This window comes from Globicephala melas, chromosome 9 (genome assembly GCF_963455315.2).
Source record: "Globicephala melas chromosome 9, mGloMel1.2, whole genome shotgun sequence".
Classification (NCBI taxonomy): Eukaryota; Metazoa; Chordata; class Mammalia; order Artiodactyla; family Delphinidae; genus Globicephala; species Globicephala melas.
The window spans coordinates 91,527,134-91,544,535 of NC_083322.1; the positions used below are offsets into that span (position 1 = coordinate 91,527,134).

General features: G+C 37.1%; 1 protein-coding gene across 1 annotated transcript in view; it reads left to right on the forward strand.

The window, feature by feature from the left end:
* Positions 1 to 2,754: 2,754 nt before the first annotated feature.
* The window catches only part of POU6F2 (POU class 6 homeobox 2), a 450,196-nt gene continuing 435,548 nt past the window's right edge, over positions 2,755 to 17,402 (forward strand). Inside the window, exon 1 of the mRNA XM_030871170.2 lies at positions 2,755 to 2,859. Within this exon, the coding sequence (XP_030727030.1) occupies positions 2,755 to 2,859 (105 nt within the window). The remainder of the gene's footprint in view (positions 2,860 to 17,402) is intronic.

Below are 17,402 nucleotides of genomic sequence, written 5' to 3' on the forward strand. Positions count from 1 at the left end.
GAGACCCTATGTGCTCTGGTTTTCACCTCCAGCCTCTCTTTCCCTTCAAGTCTGTGCTCCACACAAGGCAGAAAGCTTTCCTAAGCTTTTCCAGTAAGCCACCCTCCTCCCCGCCTTTTGCACATTTCTTCCGCAGAGAATGTTTACTCCATCGTGCCCTTGTCCTTTTCTTCCCTAACATGCTTCCAATTTTAGTTTATTTCAAGTTAATTGCTTAATTCCCCTTTGCTCAACCTACACACCCAAGACCAGGTCAATGCCTTTGATATAGGTCTTGCTTTCCTCCACCGCTCTCAGAATAATTAAAAATTTCACATTTCTGTGATTATTTGACAGTATCTGTCCAAACACTAGAATGTAAAAACCCTCGAGGAACTATGTTTTGCCGAAACTCAAGCACTTAACACAGCACCTGGCACATAGTACAGGCTCCATAAATATTTATTGAATGAGTCTGTACTGTACAAATGGTAGCCTTTATTTTGAATGTCACCCAACTCAATGGTTTCATAGGAAAAGCTCCGTCTTTGGATTCCGAGCAGGTGTGAATCATGTCCCTGTTAATCTTGAAAAGTTATATATTTTTTGTAGGTCATCGTAAAATGGGAATGACTGTCCCCGCCTCACTGAGTTGTTAAGAGGCTTTCGTGAGGTAACATAATATCAAGCGCCTCAGGGCTCCCCTAGTGTCTATAGTAATTACGGTAATTAACACAGGCCAGAAGGTCATGTAAATAACCCTAGTGTAAGCAAACAATTGTCCCTACGTCAAGCCGGACCACCTGGAGCTTCAAATGGGGGGGGGGTCTTTGGCTTCATCTTGCAGCCTGCCCCCCTACCCCCCAAAACTGTCCTGGAAGCTTCGATCCCAGGGGGAGGTTGAGCCTGCAGGGAGGTGGCAGTGAGAGGATCCCCGCGCTTCGCTGCAGAGGTGAGGTCGACAGCCCAGCCCCTCCTCCGCAACTTTCCCGGTCCCGCCGCGCTCCCTGTCTGCCTGTCTGTGTGTCTGTGTCTCCCTGTCCCAGGAAGGCGACGCCAGGAGCGCCCACGCCCCACCTGCCCTCTGCGAGCCCTCAGGCTTTGGGCAACTTTGGCAGAGCCCTCCCGGGTCCCATGGAGACCCCGGCCCAGATTTCCGGCCTGGGGAGGCGGGGGGCTGTCCCCGCCTCCTCTTCCCCGGCCAGAGGTGGCGACCGACGCGCCAGCAGCGTCCGAAATGGGGTGGCTGCAGAAACACCCGTGTGTGTCCGTGTCTCCAGGGGCAGGGACGGGGTGTCAGTGCTATCTGTTCATTTTAATCATGTCTAGGAGGACCTTTCCCGTCGTCAGTTCTCAGGAGGGCTACACAGTTGGTGCAGTTTCTTTTTTTGTTTGGGGATGCAGATTTAAGGGTGTGTGTGTGTGTGTGTGTGTGTGTGTATGTAAATCTTTATATTGTGGGGCAACTCTTAATGAGAAGTCGATGAGATTTCAATCCTTAGTTCTCTCCTCCTAAAGCTTTCTTTAAACATGTTGGAAATTGTTTTTCTTTTTTTCTCTTTTCTTACTTGAAGTTCCTTCTACTTAATTTTCAAGGGATGATACAATACAACGTTATACATAAGAACATATATCCTGTATTAAACATTTCTCATCACTCCTCTACCTCTCAAGCTTAATGTTAGTTTTGAACCTTGAAAAAAAATCCCCATTTTAATATCACAAAGTATTCCTGTGAATTCTTTTTGGAAAAGTTAGAGTGTACCAACTGATGAACTTAAGTTTGAAAAGTGGACAAATGCAAACGTTAGTAACTCCACAAAGCCACCAAGTTAATGGATACTATTTATGGTTTTGGATTTTCAAAGAGCAACTTTGCAATATCTGTCAGGTTGTTTTGAAAATCAGGTTCTGATGTTAATCCTGAAAGGGTTAAATAACTTATACGTGATATTCATGTCACTCTTACAATAGCTGACTCATAATACATCAACAATCTATCCTAGGGTGTGTGGGATCGAATAGCTTAAATTAAATGAAAAAAAGTTGAAATATTTGTCATCACGTTGCATCAGTTTAGACGAGCTGCAAATAAATCATATCCGAACCTTTTCAACGATAAAAAGTTTACTGACTACTATTTACGTACTTTGAATATTTTACATTTGTGTGGTCAACGCAGTTTACACAAATGATTGTGTATATCCGTTTCCAGTTAACAAATAGCAAGTTATCTGTGTTATTCAATGGTGAACATTTCATGCTTTTCCATAAAGGTGACATTATATAAACTGAAGAGATTACTGCATATTATCAAAAGGTCATTTAGAGAATCTGAAGATAAAATCATTAGGGACAGGTTAAGAGAAATAAGATAATGAATTATCATGGGAAAAAAATTATATGGTGGCATAGAAATCAAAGTCCCAATTAGTACATGAAATAGTTAATTTTATTTTTGTTTTAAACATAGGTTTCCAGAGCATTAAAAAAAAAAAAATCCTCTGAGGTTTGTTAAACCTGTAGTGGGAGATTACAGCCAATGTTTTGTCTTTGGTGAATAGCTGTTTGTCTCACTTTATTTACTTGGTATTGGATATTTGTCAATGTCATTTCATGTCTACAGAAAATTCTTACGCTCTGTGGAGGTAGTGAATGTGTGTGTGCGTGTCTGCCGGAGGTCACATGACAGTTTCATCCTATTTTGTGGAGCAGCTTGACTTTTTTCCCCCCTTGCTTTTGGTGATGGTTGTGAGTGCAGAAGTTGATTGACAGATGCGTGCCAGAAACCCCCATTCTCCTTTTCAAAGACAACATATGATGGATTGCGATCTCTCAGCCCAGCAGGACACGGGGACCATGCGAGCTGTAATTGGTCAGGTATGGAGTCAGCCATTTCTCAACTCCCCTTTTTTCCACAAGGGTCTCACCATATGATTCACATAATTCATATTTACAGTACCATCTTTCTATCTGTATCTTCAGCTACCTGCCAGCGTAGCGCTGAAAGTGTGAAAGGGAAGAGGCACCCATTAAAATCTAGCTAGGAAAGCTCAGCTTCAAACTTCAATGCGATGCTTACAAGCCCAAACTAATACAACCACAAAAAAGAAACCCCAAAGAACAAATTTATTTATCATTTGGCCTGAATGTTTAAAAATATACGTTTTTTAGAATTTATTTTCTGTTGAGATTGTAGTCTCTGGAAGAAAGTGTGAGAAGAGAATAAAGTATTATGTTTTCTAGGTAGTTAACAATTTTCTGTTCAGTGTTTTGATTTTGGCTATGTTCTGTCTCTCTCGCTCTCTCTCCCTTGCTCTATGGAAAATATAAATATAGAAATACACGTGCCTTTACTCCCAACGCAGATAATGTGTGATCGAGCCTGGTTAGATGTATGTAGTAGTGGTCTTGGCCGCTGCGGACGGGCAGGCTGCAAATTAAACACTGCCACAGTCTGAAAGGTCCAGGTGGTCTGCCCGCGCCTCCTAATGCAATCCACACAACAGCTTTAATAAACAGCTCTATTTAGTGCCTCCACCGTGTATCTAGGGAGGTGAAACTGGTCTGGGGCTGCTGTGATGAAATGCCAGAAGAATATCTCTCAGAGGCCTCACAAGCTGATTTTTAGAGCTTTCCCGTTCTGTTCTGTCGTCTTTGTCTTCCAAATGGGTCAGTGAGTCTTGCTTTTTCTGTTTCTGTGCTTTCTGTGAAATCAGTAGTTTCAGTTTGTGTTTAAATGTTTGCGGGCGTGAGCTAAATCAGAAGAGGAAAGGGTCATTGTATTTTCATTTGCCTTCCAATAACTGAAGGGATGAGAGGAATGAGCGTGCCCTGCTGCAAAGGAAGGGTGATTTTTCTGCCTGTGATGGGGGTGGGGTGAGGAAAAAGGGAATATATGTGGTTGCTTTCTGGTTTGCTTTTTTTTTTGTAATGTATTTTTGACCAAAATTTTTCTCAGTTATCTCTGCTTACTTAGGAACTGTTAACTCATAAATCAGAATATGCTTACGAATATTGATGAACTCCTAAAAGTTTTTTTTTCCTTTTTTTCCCCCACACTTTCCAATCAAGACAGGCTGGCAAGGTGATGACCTAAAATTTGTTTGCTGTATGTTAATAGCATGGATGGAAATATACCGTCAACAAAATTATAGCAAAGCACTTTAGGGGTCTGAAAGCACATGGTTTATTAATACCAGCATGCTTCATAATGTATTTTTAGATGGAAAATGTCAGATATATAATACAGTGTTTCCACAGGCTCATACTGTTTTAAAAGCTGTAGATAGCTGCTTCTACAGAACAATATTTTTTAAAACTTTCAAGTTGGTTTTTGTGTTACAGACATATATAAAGTGAAGTCTCTGGGCATATATTTGTCAGGAAAAAAATATGTAAAGACTGATTTTATATACTGTTAGTACCCATTTCAATATAAGTATTCACTGATGAGCAAGCGTGTGAAATATAGCTAAAATAATTGTGCCATGTGGAATGAAATACATACCTGTGAAAATAGATAACCTCTTCATGTAGAAATAAAACTTGAGCTGTGATAACTGTCTTGGCCTGCTAAATAAAACTTTTCGTAGTTGGCAAGCATGTTCTCTCTTCTGTAGACCACAGTACAGCCTTAATACTGTGCAAAATTACTGTGTTTCGGTACCAAATAAGAAAAAGGATTTCCTTTCATACATATTTCCTTTAGCTGGGAAAAGAAGCTTGGTTAAAAAAAACAGAAGAGATATTTCTAATTTGTTATTCAGTATTGTTTATTGGAAATAATTGCTCATGTATATACTTTTAAAAGGTTCAAGTAGATACTAAAAAAAAAAAAAAAGGAATTGGCATACATTTTATAAATACCAGACTTAAACTTCTAATTTGTCAGGATTTCATATTGGTTGCTATTATTACATCGCTCTGTATTTTGTGTGTACTTTAAGTTTAAAGGCTTTTAAGTGTGTCCAGGAACTATATATGTTAATTACTCGTTATGGATGCTTACTATACTTACTAAATAGTTGCATCAAAGTAGCCAGTTTTTTTCCTGAAGATTTCATTTCTCATAAATTATTTGTTAAAAAAAAAACCCAGATACTTATGTCGAGCTTGTAAATTATAAAAGCAGTTGTTCTGAAGGTTGTAAAATTTTCTGTACTAAAAATGTACAAAAACTATTTTGTACATTTTTAGTTCAGAAACTGAAACACTAATACTCCAAAGCAAAGAAAAGAGCATCCTGTCCCATATACATACCATTAAAGTCAGAAAACCTAATAGAACCCATATTTATAGATATAAAAAGAAAGATGACATCCAGATTTGAAATGATTTCCTTTTAACTGTTACAGCACAGCTAGGAATATTGGCTGAAACCACTACTTCTAACAATAAGGACAAGAAAGTGAAAATAATTTTCCTTGCTTTTCAGTCACTCATAACCAGAAAGGTGGTTTATTTTTCAGCTTTTGATTTCAATATCATCTTTTCCCTACTCAGCAGGTGTGAATCAGTCTCAGTTGATGATACAAATGTTTGTGTGTCTTCCTTCTCAAAATACATACTGGAATGATAATTATTTTTGTCCTTTTATTTTTTCTGGTCTGAGTTCCGTTCCTACATGGCTGTAAGTTGGAGGAGCAAATCACTAGTTTTCAGTGATATTTTCCATTCAGAATACTGAAAGATTCCCGTGAAATAGGGTCTTCAGGTTTTTTTCATTCATCTCTGGGATTGCATATCTAGATGCTTCCACTGGAGGGGAAGAGGGGACTTCTCTGCATTGCTGGTCATGCATGATCCAGCTCAGGAGAGTGCAGTGGCTTCATGGAAGAGAGAGAAGAGATGTTGTTGTACCTGCCTTTCCCCCAGGGCCTTCCCTTCCCCAAGTAAGCAATTAAGCAGTCTAGTACTTAAGAACAAACTCCCAGCTTGGTATCTCAAGATAAAGAAACTTGGTTCATTCATATAGTTTCTGGGAAATCAAACCAGATTTTTGATAGTCATCTGTAGCAAGCTTCCTAACCCTTGGAACCATAGGAGGGATTTTACCTTCAGATGATTTTCATATCAATTCAAATTAAATAGTTAAGCAGGTTCTGACCAGTGGGTCTGAATATCATTTTTAAAATGAAGACACATTTCCACGTCTCATGGTCATTCAGTGTTCGCTGCATCTTTTTTGCAGACCTGAGCTGGTGGCCTGTGAGTGACAGCTTAGTTTATCGGTATTACAGACCTCTTGGTTTTTGTTTTTGATTTTTTTTCTCATCTCATGCAGACGGGTCATCGTGTCCAATCCTCCTTCTGGCACTGCTGTCCCAGAGGACCCTAGGCTAGCCTGCCATCTTTATGTGCAGGCCTGAGGGTCCGGGCTTGGCTGCGTGTTTCTATACACTGACTTCTGGAAATATGATAGGACAGAGGATATTAAATTAGTTGTTAATAAAAACAACAGATGAGGCAAATTAGATAAAAATATGTATCAGGCACATCTAAGAGTTTGCTGGGAATGGGAGAGACAGCTGGATAAGAGGGCTGTAGTGTGCACTCCCAGTGGACACGGCTGAAGTACTCAGAGAAGAGGGAAGAAACCGTATTTAACAGCATGGGAGGTGCAATCGAAAGCTGTTGCAATTTTCCTTACCAGTAAAATGGGTCTTTTTTTTTTTTCAAGGTGTATTTGGACAATTTAAAGTGTTTGAAAGTGGCACCTTAGAAAGTGAAGGCAGTTGTCTGAGACCATGCTCAGTGAGTGCGCTAAGACCTCAGAAGGGGAGTGAGTGTGGGTAACGGGGTGCATTTCGCTTAACAGTACCTAGTGCATGTTTTTTCATGTGAAGATTCTAGAACACACAAATACTTGGTTGTTCTAGCATCAAAACAATTTTATATGTCGGTTTGTTTATACCCTCCCTTGTTCCAAAAAGTAATTTAATGATGCTTTAAGAACAATGCGCTTACCTAGAACATAGTCAAGCTGATGTGTGAAACGGAGGTGGCCTAGGGAGAGTGGACCCTGACGGTGTGTAAATTATACACTTGCAGATTGTTCTCAGTCCATGGAGACTGCTTTTCATGCCCTTTCTATAAAAATTAAACTTTGAGGCTAACCTAACCTTGTTTTATGCGTGCCAAGCATAACTCTCATATACTTTAAAGAGTCATTTTTTGTAGGTGTGAATGCCCACCTTTTTTTGAAATTGACCTATTTGCTTCAACAAATTTATATATTTTGGGGATGTGTCATTATTATTGTTTGGATTTAATTGAGAATACTTTTTTCAAGGTATTATTATAGGTAAATGGTCTACTAGAAAAATACAAATTAATTAAGGATTATTCTTTCTGCTGCTAGTATGCCTTTTGTAAGTACGGAACTCACCAAAATTGAATTTGTACTGTGTACTTCTAACTGACCTTAAACACTTCACTCATTATTCTACTTATACTTGGAGGAAAGTTGATGTTAGCTTTTTATATTCTATCAGATGAACTCAGTTTTTATTACCTTTAAAATAGGTTTAAATTGAAGTTTACTGTGTTACTTGAGCAGGTGTTTAAATTGTAAAGCCAATTTTGTCCCTTAAAGTAAAATCTGTCAATACAGTAATAATACTATACAATAATATTAATAATAATACTGAACAACCAGCACATGAAATCTGGTTTTGAAACTAAATTTTCATTTCTATTTCTAAGGCCAATTAATGAAACTCTATATACTATTCAAGTATTATTTCTATGCTTAAGAATTTAAAGCTTTTGGTTTCATATATCTAGAATACGGAGAGAGGTTGCTGAAACATTTCAAATATGAATGCTTATGAAAGAAAGTTTGAATGTATATGTTTCCTATATGTAAAATCTATAGTACTTGTTCTGTAGGTCATTGAAAGAAGGTATTCCTTCCTTGACCATTTCTTTGCTATGTCAACTGCATTTAATCATACAGTTTAAAGCATCTTTCTCTTTTCAACTTTATTGTTGACCAAAATTACAATTTAACATGTTCACAAATATTGAAAAACTCCACTTTTCAATCTCATTATGATATCATATAAGCTGATCCTTTTTTTTCTAATGCTTGATTGAGTAGAAAATAAAGTTGTGAAATAAAATGCAAATATAAAAGGATCAGACCTGAAGAAACAATGTGCAAGGAGGTAAATATTGACCTGAATTTGAATACTAAAAGAAAATCCAAATTACAAATCTTTTAAATAATTTTGTATTTTATAGCCAAACTTTTACTTGAGAGATAATAGCTGCTCTAAATATAATTTCAAGCCTGCCTTTATATTCTTTTTCCCCTTCCTTCCTTCTTTTTGCTTTTTTGGTAGGTGAAATGTGTGTCCAATAAAATAAATTACTGAGTGAAGCCTTGTTCTGGGATCACATGTCAGTTACTCTGTTGAATCATAATGTCTTGAGCTGATCCAAAGTTGTAATCAAAATTTATAGAAGGGGTTGTGAGAGATTGTCATTACATTTCAGTAAGGTTCATTTTTCTTTCTAGCTATTATTTTCTTGTTCTTCCTAGTTATACGATGTGAACCAATTTTGGTGAAAATTTATTAATTATTATTTGATAAATTCTTTCCTGGTTTGCCCTATGCTTGTATTGTTTTCTTTAGCCCAACTGTAAATGACCATATTATTGTTATTTCAGGGCTACCACTTCTCCTAAATATAAAACCTTTGTATGTAAGTAGTAGCAAGATAATTGAAAACATCTCTGGTTGTTTACATTAAAGGCAACTCTGTAGATTTTAAGAACACTTTATTTTTCAAGGGGCTGGTTTCAGAAAATAGCTTTTTGTTTTATCACTAGCTTTAAAACTCCCGTGATATGAAGGACTCTTTTTTCCAAAGAGAGAGATTAGCTGTTGATACTTGGTACTGATTCTAGGTGAACTGTCACCCTATTCCCTTAGCAGCGTTTTTCTAACCAGAGAACAAGAAATAAAAATTGAGGATCAACAGAATATTCTAAATTTCACCTATGTTCAGCCCACCCCCTCCCCCAGGGGGGTGGATTATTCCAGTGGGAAGAGATACTCCTACAATTTCCAGCTCCCACCTCCTAAGGTCAAAGATGCAAATCAACGTGTTGACACCTTGAATGAAAAGAACATAGTTACTCAAACTCATTGCTCTGGTATTTTGCTCTCTTCCTTCAGTGTCATTTTTCCATCAGCCTTTCTTCTCTTTTCTACTGTAATCCAGAGTCAGTCAGATGAGTCATAAGTGAAAAGTGAATCCTCGTGGGCTACCCAGGCAGCAAAGGGCACTGGAAAGAGAGACAATACCTGGAGCAAAACAAAGCAAAACGCTAGTGGAAAATTCACCAACGCAGTTGCTTCTGTAGGTAGTGTTTTCAGTAAGGTATTCTGTAAGCATCTTTCATCTCGTCTAGCAATAGTAGAGCACATAAATAGGCAGTGAAACAATAGGACAGGACAAATAAACATTTAAAACAAAGCCAAAAGGAAAAAAAATTAGCTTCACAATGCTGGAACACGAATTTTAAAATTAAGAAACACTTTTTTTCTGGAGCTTTTTACAAGAGTGTAACCAGTGCTTGGGTGTTGTGAAATAGCAACCTTATTAATAATACACATGTTTCTGGTGGTTATTAGGATGCTGACTCTGCATATTTTATGACTGATTTCTTATGATTAATTGGAAACTATTTTAAGAAGTGAACATCGATCTCTAACACCTAAAAACTTAAAGAAACACGTATACTTAAAAAAATATTAAATACCTGTTACATGGTGTTTTTATTTTTATTTATTTAATAATTAAATCATTTATTTATTTATTTTTGGCAGCATTGGGTCTTTGCTGTGCCTGGGTTTCTCTAGTTGCAATGAGCAGGGGCTGTTCTTAGTTGCAGTGTGCGAGCTTCTCACTGCGGTGGCATCTCTTGTTGTGGAGCACAGGCTCTAGGCACGCGGGCTTCAGTAGTTGTGGCACTCAGGCTCAATAGTTGTGGTTTGCGGGCTCTAGAGCACAGACTCAGTAGTTGTGGCGCACAGGCTTAGTTGCTCCGTGGCCTGTGGGATCTTCCCTGATCAGGGTTTGAACCCGTGTCCCTTGCATTGGCAGGTGGATTCTTAACCACTCTGCCACCAGGGAAGCCCTATGTAGTGTTTTTAGCTTTGATCGGATGAACTCCGGTAAACTCGTCTTTGAAACAACAAAGTACTTTTTTAAAGTGCAGAATTTATACAGAGATTTTTTTTTTAATGAAAGAAACAATGAGCAGAGAGGTAAATATTGACCTGAATTTGAATACTAAAAGAAAATCCAAATTACAAATCTTTTAAATAATTTTGTATTTATAGCCAAACTTTTACTTGAGAGATAATGTTGTTGAGAGTGAGAGGCAAATATTGTTTATTTTGAGAGTGAGAGGCAAAGATTGCACCAGCACAGAAGCATGGGCACCAGAAACCCTAATGGATATTGAGGATATATGAAAAGAAAGGTAGATATTTCTTAGATCTTCAGTGGTATTCATCCAAAACTGAAGGGCAGCATGAGTAAGAATGGAGCCAGGCACACAGTATCAGGCTATGGCAGGCCAAATTTGCTTCAGACAGAGCTAGTTAATTCTGTAAGCCTTAAATGATACTCAAAAACAAGGCTCTTTCAACCTTTTGGAGAAAAGGTTGAGAGTTGGGACAAATGTAAAATTCTGCTTAATGTGCACAAATAAAGCCAAGAACATCAGGCTCATTGCACTTCGAGTCAGCCCTGATGATTCATCATGATGGTCAGGGCAAACCGTGGTCTCTGGGTTGAAACAATCTTATCCTTTTTTTAAAAAAAAAACAGAATGTTCTAGCTTGGATCTTATATCCTTAGGGTTCCTATATTGAATTCCGAATCGGGAAACTTAATCTTGCAGCCAGATTTGACAAGATGTTGGCTGAGTGGTAGGCAGAAGTGATGATGGTGGGATGAAAGGCCCCAGGTCAGAATTTGGGAAAATAAGAGATTTTGAGGAAATTTGGCTGTGATATAAGAACCCCCAGTTTGAAAATTTCTCACTACTCATATTAGCAGATGGTGTTTACGGGTCTGAAAAATAGATCACTGCTGTATTCATTTTCTCTGCTTCAAATCTTTCTTTAACGGGAGTTTTTACACATTCTTAGGTGTATTTCTTAGTGTATTTCTAATGTTGCTAATATAAAAGGTGTTTGTAGTAATAGTCAAAAGGTTTCTGGGAGCAATGAATAACATTATGGCTCAAATCTAAGACAGTCATACTTTGTTCCTGGCAAAATGTTAATACTTAATTTAGGAACTAAAGTTGTTTCTTTTTGGAAGACTTCATCCATTTGTAAACAAACCTATGTCTAGAATTCCAGAGACTAAGGAATTTAAAGTAAAAAGGAAAATGAGGCAATCTAATTAGTGAAAACACATACGCACATCCCTTAGCCATTTTAGGGATACTTGATGATTTAACCTCTAATAACCTAAAAATACTTTAACTCTCTGTTTTCAATTTTAATACATGAAAAATTATGGTTGGTGTTTAGTTAAAATACTCCTCCACTCAACTAAGTTGCTCAAGACGATGGAAAAATACTTTGCAACTTCTAGAAATCAAGATCATGGTAGAAATTTGAATACATAGTTGATCAGTATACTGCAAAAAGATGATTATTGTAGTTATTTCCTTCCCAAAACAGGGGGTTTGGTGGTGTACTTCTATTTTATAGCTGCTTTCGACAAGTGCTGAAACATGTCAACTGGGATTGTTTTCTCTCCTTCTACCATGATTCATCATATAGAAGTTAAACAGCTAGTTCAGGCAGAGAGTGAAGCATCCGAGTAAAACCTGCAGAACATGAATATAATTCTTTTTTTTGGACCAGAGAAAGGTTTATTGTAGGGCCAAGCAAGGAGAGCAGGAGGCTGTTGCTCAAAACACCTGAGCTCCATGAATACAATTTTTATATGCTTATGATAGAGGCCAGTTACAGAATGGAATCCAACAAGTCTTTTAAAATGTTTTATTCGACAAATTATAAAAGTCATGCGTGCTTATGACAAACAATTTCAACAACACAGGAAAGTATAAAGTGAAAGATAAAGTACCCCATCATTTTACTCCTCACAAATAATCATCATCAATAATTTCTTATGTATCCTTCCAGAAATTTTCTCTTCATGTGTAAGCATAGAAAATCTTTATACAACCCAAGTAGATCCATACTGTACAAAGAGTTTTGCAAACTAGTTTCAGATTTTAAAAACGTATATTTAACATGTCATATTACTACCAGTAGATCTGTACCCTTCTCTATAGTATTCCCTTTTATGGATACATTAATTTATTTAACTAGTTCTCTCTTTCTTTAATTTAAAAAATTTTTTAAATTGAAATATAGTTGATTTACAATGTTGTGTTAGTTTCAGGTGTACAACATGATTCAGTTTTATATATATACATATATATATGTATATATATTTTTTATTTACATTCTCTTCCATTATAGGTTATTGCAAGATATTAAGTATAGTTTCCTGGGCTATACAGTAGGTCCTTGTTGGTTATCTATTTTAGGTACAGTAGTGTGTATATTTTAATTCCAAACTCCTAATTTTAACCAGTTCTCTTTTTTAAAAAAATTGAGCTATAATTGGCATTTAACATTATATTACTTTCAGGTATAGAACATAGGGATTCAAAATTTGTATATATTGTGAAATGATCACAATAGCTAACCAGTTACCTCTTGGTGAGCATCTAGAGTTTCAAATATAATTTCGTCTCTGCAATGAAACTAACAGCACAGATGTTTCATTTCTCTTAGCATAAAAAAATTCCAGAATCTTCGAATGGGGTTTTGCCTTACCAAAAGAACTCTAAGTAGTAACTCCTAAAAGAAGGTGAGGTGTAATATTAAAAGTGAAGGATAGCTTATGCCACAAGAATAGATATTTATCACTTATATATTAAAAACTCAAACCGGGCTTTCCTGGTGGCACAGTGCTTGAGAATCTGCCTGCCAATGTAGGGGATATGGGTTCGAGCCCTGGTCTGGGAAGATCCCACATGCCGCGGAGCAACTGGGCCCGTGAGCCACAACTACTGAGCCTGCGCGTCTGGAGCCTGTGCTCCGCAACAAGAGAGGCGGTGACAGTGAGAGGCCCGCGCACCACGATGAAGAGTGGCCCCTGCTTGCCACAGCTAGAGGAAGCCCTCGCACAGAAAAGAAGACCCAACACAACCAAAAATAAATAAATAAATTTATTTTAAAAAAACCAAAAATCTCAAACCAATTCAAATAACAATAAATATCACAATATTGTATTTAGTGACAAAGAAGTAAGAATAAGAGATAATAACATAAAGTGACTGTTCTCATTCAGATATACTGTGACTTTAAAACCTCTGTGTTTGTTCCAAGCTGAACAAAATGCATAACTTCTTTTCTTTCATGGGCCTCGATGCTATTTATTAAGATAATTGACAGAGATATATGCTTCCACTGCATTACTCAGTTAGTATACCTAGATTAGTGAAAAGGAGACCAAAGGAGATTCATGGTAATTAATGTCAGTTAAATTCCTGTTTTCTGTATTCCATATTGTCAGACCAATCCTTCAACCATGATTCGTAGGTTAAATAATGCAGTCAGGATAAGGGCTGAATCAAAACTAATCAGACACAGTGTTGAAATCAACTAATTTAGGGTTTTGGTAAAGTAGACAAAATATATGCTACTTAAATATTTAAGAGAATGTGAAAAGCTATGTTTTACATTTCTTTTAGGATATGGCTCTTATTCATCTTAACCACATCATTTCACATGCAGTATACTAAAAAGAGAAGTGGGAAATAACGAAATAGTGTTTGTATAAGAGATGGAAGTGTGGGTTGACTGTGATATCTTCCACTGCACAGATTCCCTGAACTGATTCTAGGAAACTCCCGATTGGGTGGGTGTATGCTTCCTCCTTTTCTGTTCTTCCCTACAGATGCTGGGACAAGTAACCTGGATAGGAAATGATTGTGCTTCATTTATAGCCTTAAAAGTAGCTGACTGCCTCACGTGAAGCTCAAAGGAGGCTTTCAAGAACAAATTGCAGAGCAGCTCTCTGATATTAATACTTTCATTTGAAACCCACAACTCTGAGAAGTAGATCCAAGTCATCATTCCCATTTTATGGAAGTGAAAACTGCTCAGAGAGGTTATAGGTCTTATTTATAACCATATTGCTAGTAAGCAGAAGTGAGGTTTGAACCCAGATATTCTTTCTAGGGTTCACTGTTTTCCCTCTACACCAGTTCTTAACTTTGGCTGTCTTTTAGAATCACTTGAGGCAACCGTGAAAAAATTTACTGATACGCAGGACCAGTCCCCAGAAATTCTGATTCACTTTCCCTGGGTAGGATCTGAGTATTAGTTTTTTTTTAAAAAAAAAGCGTTACGGGTAATTCTAATGCAGTCCATCACAGTGCCTCTTAAATTGAATGAATGTTATTTTAAATGAAATGAGATAATGAAGATGAAACAGTGTTGACCCACTCTGCCCCCGACACATACACACACACAATCATAAAAACACAGGAGAAGAATGGAGGGAATTTAGTGTGATATTTATTTCGTGTGTGTGTGTGTGTGTGTGTGTGTGTGTGTGTATGTGTTTCAGTGGGAAGCTTGTAAGCTTTGTTGAATAGCCAAAAAAATGTTTGATAACATTTTTTTTTAATTTTTGAATTTTATTTAATATATTTTTTTATACAGCAGGTTCTTATTGGTCATTGATTTTATACACATCAGTGTATACATGTCAATCCCAATCGCCCAATTCATCCTACCACTGTCCCCACCCCACCATGGCTTTCCCCCCTTGGTGTCCATACCTTTGTTCTCTGATAACATTTTTCATCCAGAAAAGAACTAGATATTTAGTCATTTGAAAAATAACATCACTAGTAACAGCCTACCAATTAGTGAGTACTTACTAGGTGCCAGGAACTTTACAAGCGTGGTTGAATCCTCACAGCAACTCTGTGAGGTAGTTACTGCTATTGTTTCCATCTCACTCATTAGGTGACACAGGAGGTGGCAAAAGTTTGCATGGAGAGTAAGTGGCAAGGCTGGAATTTGCCCTAAGGATGTTGGAAGCCAGGGTGTGAATCCTTAAACATACACAAAATCACAGAATTGAACCATGGCCCTAAATATTACCTGTGGAAAGTATGATTCTTACTATCATCTCTTGATGAAGGCATATTTTATCACAGAAATATCTCGTTTCTCCCCTCTTCCCCCCCACCCTTTTTCCTTCCCTCCTCCTCCCTTTCCTTCTTCCTTTTCCTCTCCCCTCACCTCTTTCCCTCTCTCTTCCTCCTTCTCCTCTTCTTCCTCCTCCTTTTTCTAAGAATCCATGACTCATTCACTTTCTATGTAAGAATTTTATGGTTGACATCATTACATCATTCACTTTCTATGTAAGAATTTTATGGTTGACATCATTACCTGTTAAAATTGGGTTCTACATGGCAGTCTGGAAAGTGATTCTTTTATAAAATGTAAAACAATAGAATAGTTTGTGGGTGGAAGGATGGAAGGGCAAGTTGGTGCTCTCTGGTAGGCTTCCATAAAAAGAGTTGCTCCTGACTAAACTAGCAGTCACACGGGCCTTGATTTCCCAGTGCGGCATAAGCTATGCCTACAGACACAACAGACATCAGGGTGGCCAGTAGGCACTGCTCTGTGTATGTATGAGGAAAAAAGTTCCCACAGGTAGTTTCAGGGAAGATTTGAAAATGAGTTTATATTTTATAATATATATCTAATATATATAAATATAATATATATTAATATTATTTAAATGTATAAAATAGAAAACAAGTTTATATTTTATAATAGTCCTCACTATTTGATATTGGCCTCAGAAACTCTTTGTCTATCTTTTATCTTTTAATGAATTAACATTCTATCATCTATCAATTTATCTACCTATCTATCTATCTTTTTTTTTAATCTATCTATCTTTTAACTAGTTAACATTCTTGCCTGGATTTGAAATCAAGGTGTAGAATTTGCAAGATGGGCTTGCTTTCTCTATTCATTCTTCATAAAAACTAAATTCCAGCCAAATGTGCATTGGCACTTCTAAACTAATTTTTATGAACTAATTATTGTCATTAGGGATTATAGTGGTGGGAAATCAGTGATTCTACTGAGGAGGTATTTCTTAACTCAAATTTTGGAAAACTTTTTAATAATATTGTGGCATTTCATCTATTTCAATTCCATTTTTGAATCTGAAGTAACTAACGGATATCTTTTATTCTGCTTAACTCTTTTCAATTAAATTTCTTCCTGTCAGTGGCATTTTCAACATTTTCAACCTTAGTGGGGCTGAAAAAGAGAAATCTCTCCCCACCTAGTAGTTGAAAATTTCACAGAACATTCATTCTGTTTACATTTATGTGTTATGGACGTCGAACCTGTAGAGTTTACTCTCAAATATCTTTTTTAACTTTTACACAGAATTCAGTTATGTCAGAAATCATGGATAGATGATTAGGAAACAATATGATGATTTGGGGAAATGAATCACCATGATCTTTCACAAAGTACTTATTGCTTTGGAATATCGGAAGTGAACATAACACTTGGTAAAGACGGTGTTTTTTGCCTGGAGCTTGCAACCCACTGTAGTATAATACATCTTCTATCTTGCCTTATCACCTTTTCCCCACCTACATGTCTCCTCTCAATGACCACTGTGAATCAAAGGGAGGAGTGATGCTCATTGCTCAGACAGGTGAGCTGAGTCTTGATTACATCTCCTGCAAGAGCCCAGCAGTGGGGGAAATTGGGCTGAGCCTGTTGAGAGGGAGTAAAAGTGAGGAGTATGCTAGAATTCAAGAAAGTAGACAAGAGTACGAGTCAAAGATTCTGTGCATTGAGATCTTTGAAGGTTTTCTCATCTATTCACATCTCTCTTCCTTTATTATTTCTTCATGGGTTTGTTTCTTTCCAGTTGGATCAAATCTTTATTAGAAACAGAGTTAAACGTTTTTTATTGAAGTATAGTTGATTTACAATGTGTTAATTTCTGCTGTACAGCAAAGTGATTCAGTTATACACACACACACACACACACACACACACACACTCTTTCTTTAAAATATTCTTTTCCATTAATGTTTATCGTAGGGTATTGAGTATAGTTCTCTGTGCTATACAGTAGGACCTTGTTGTTTATCCATTCTATATATAAAAGCTTACATCTGCCAATACCAACCTCCCACTCCACCCCTCCCCCAACCCCCTCCGCCTTGGCAACCATAAGTCTGTTCTCTATATCCGTGAGTCTCTTTCTGTTCCATAGATAAGTTCATTTGTGTCATATTTTAGATTCCACAT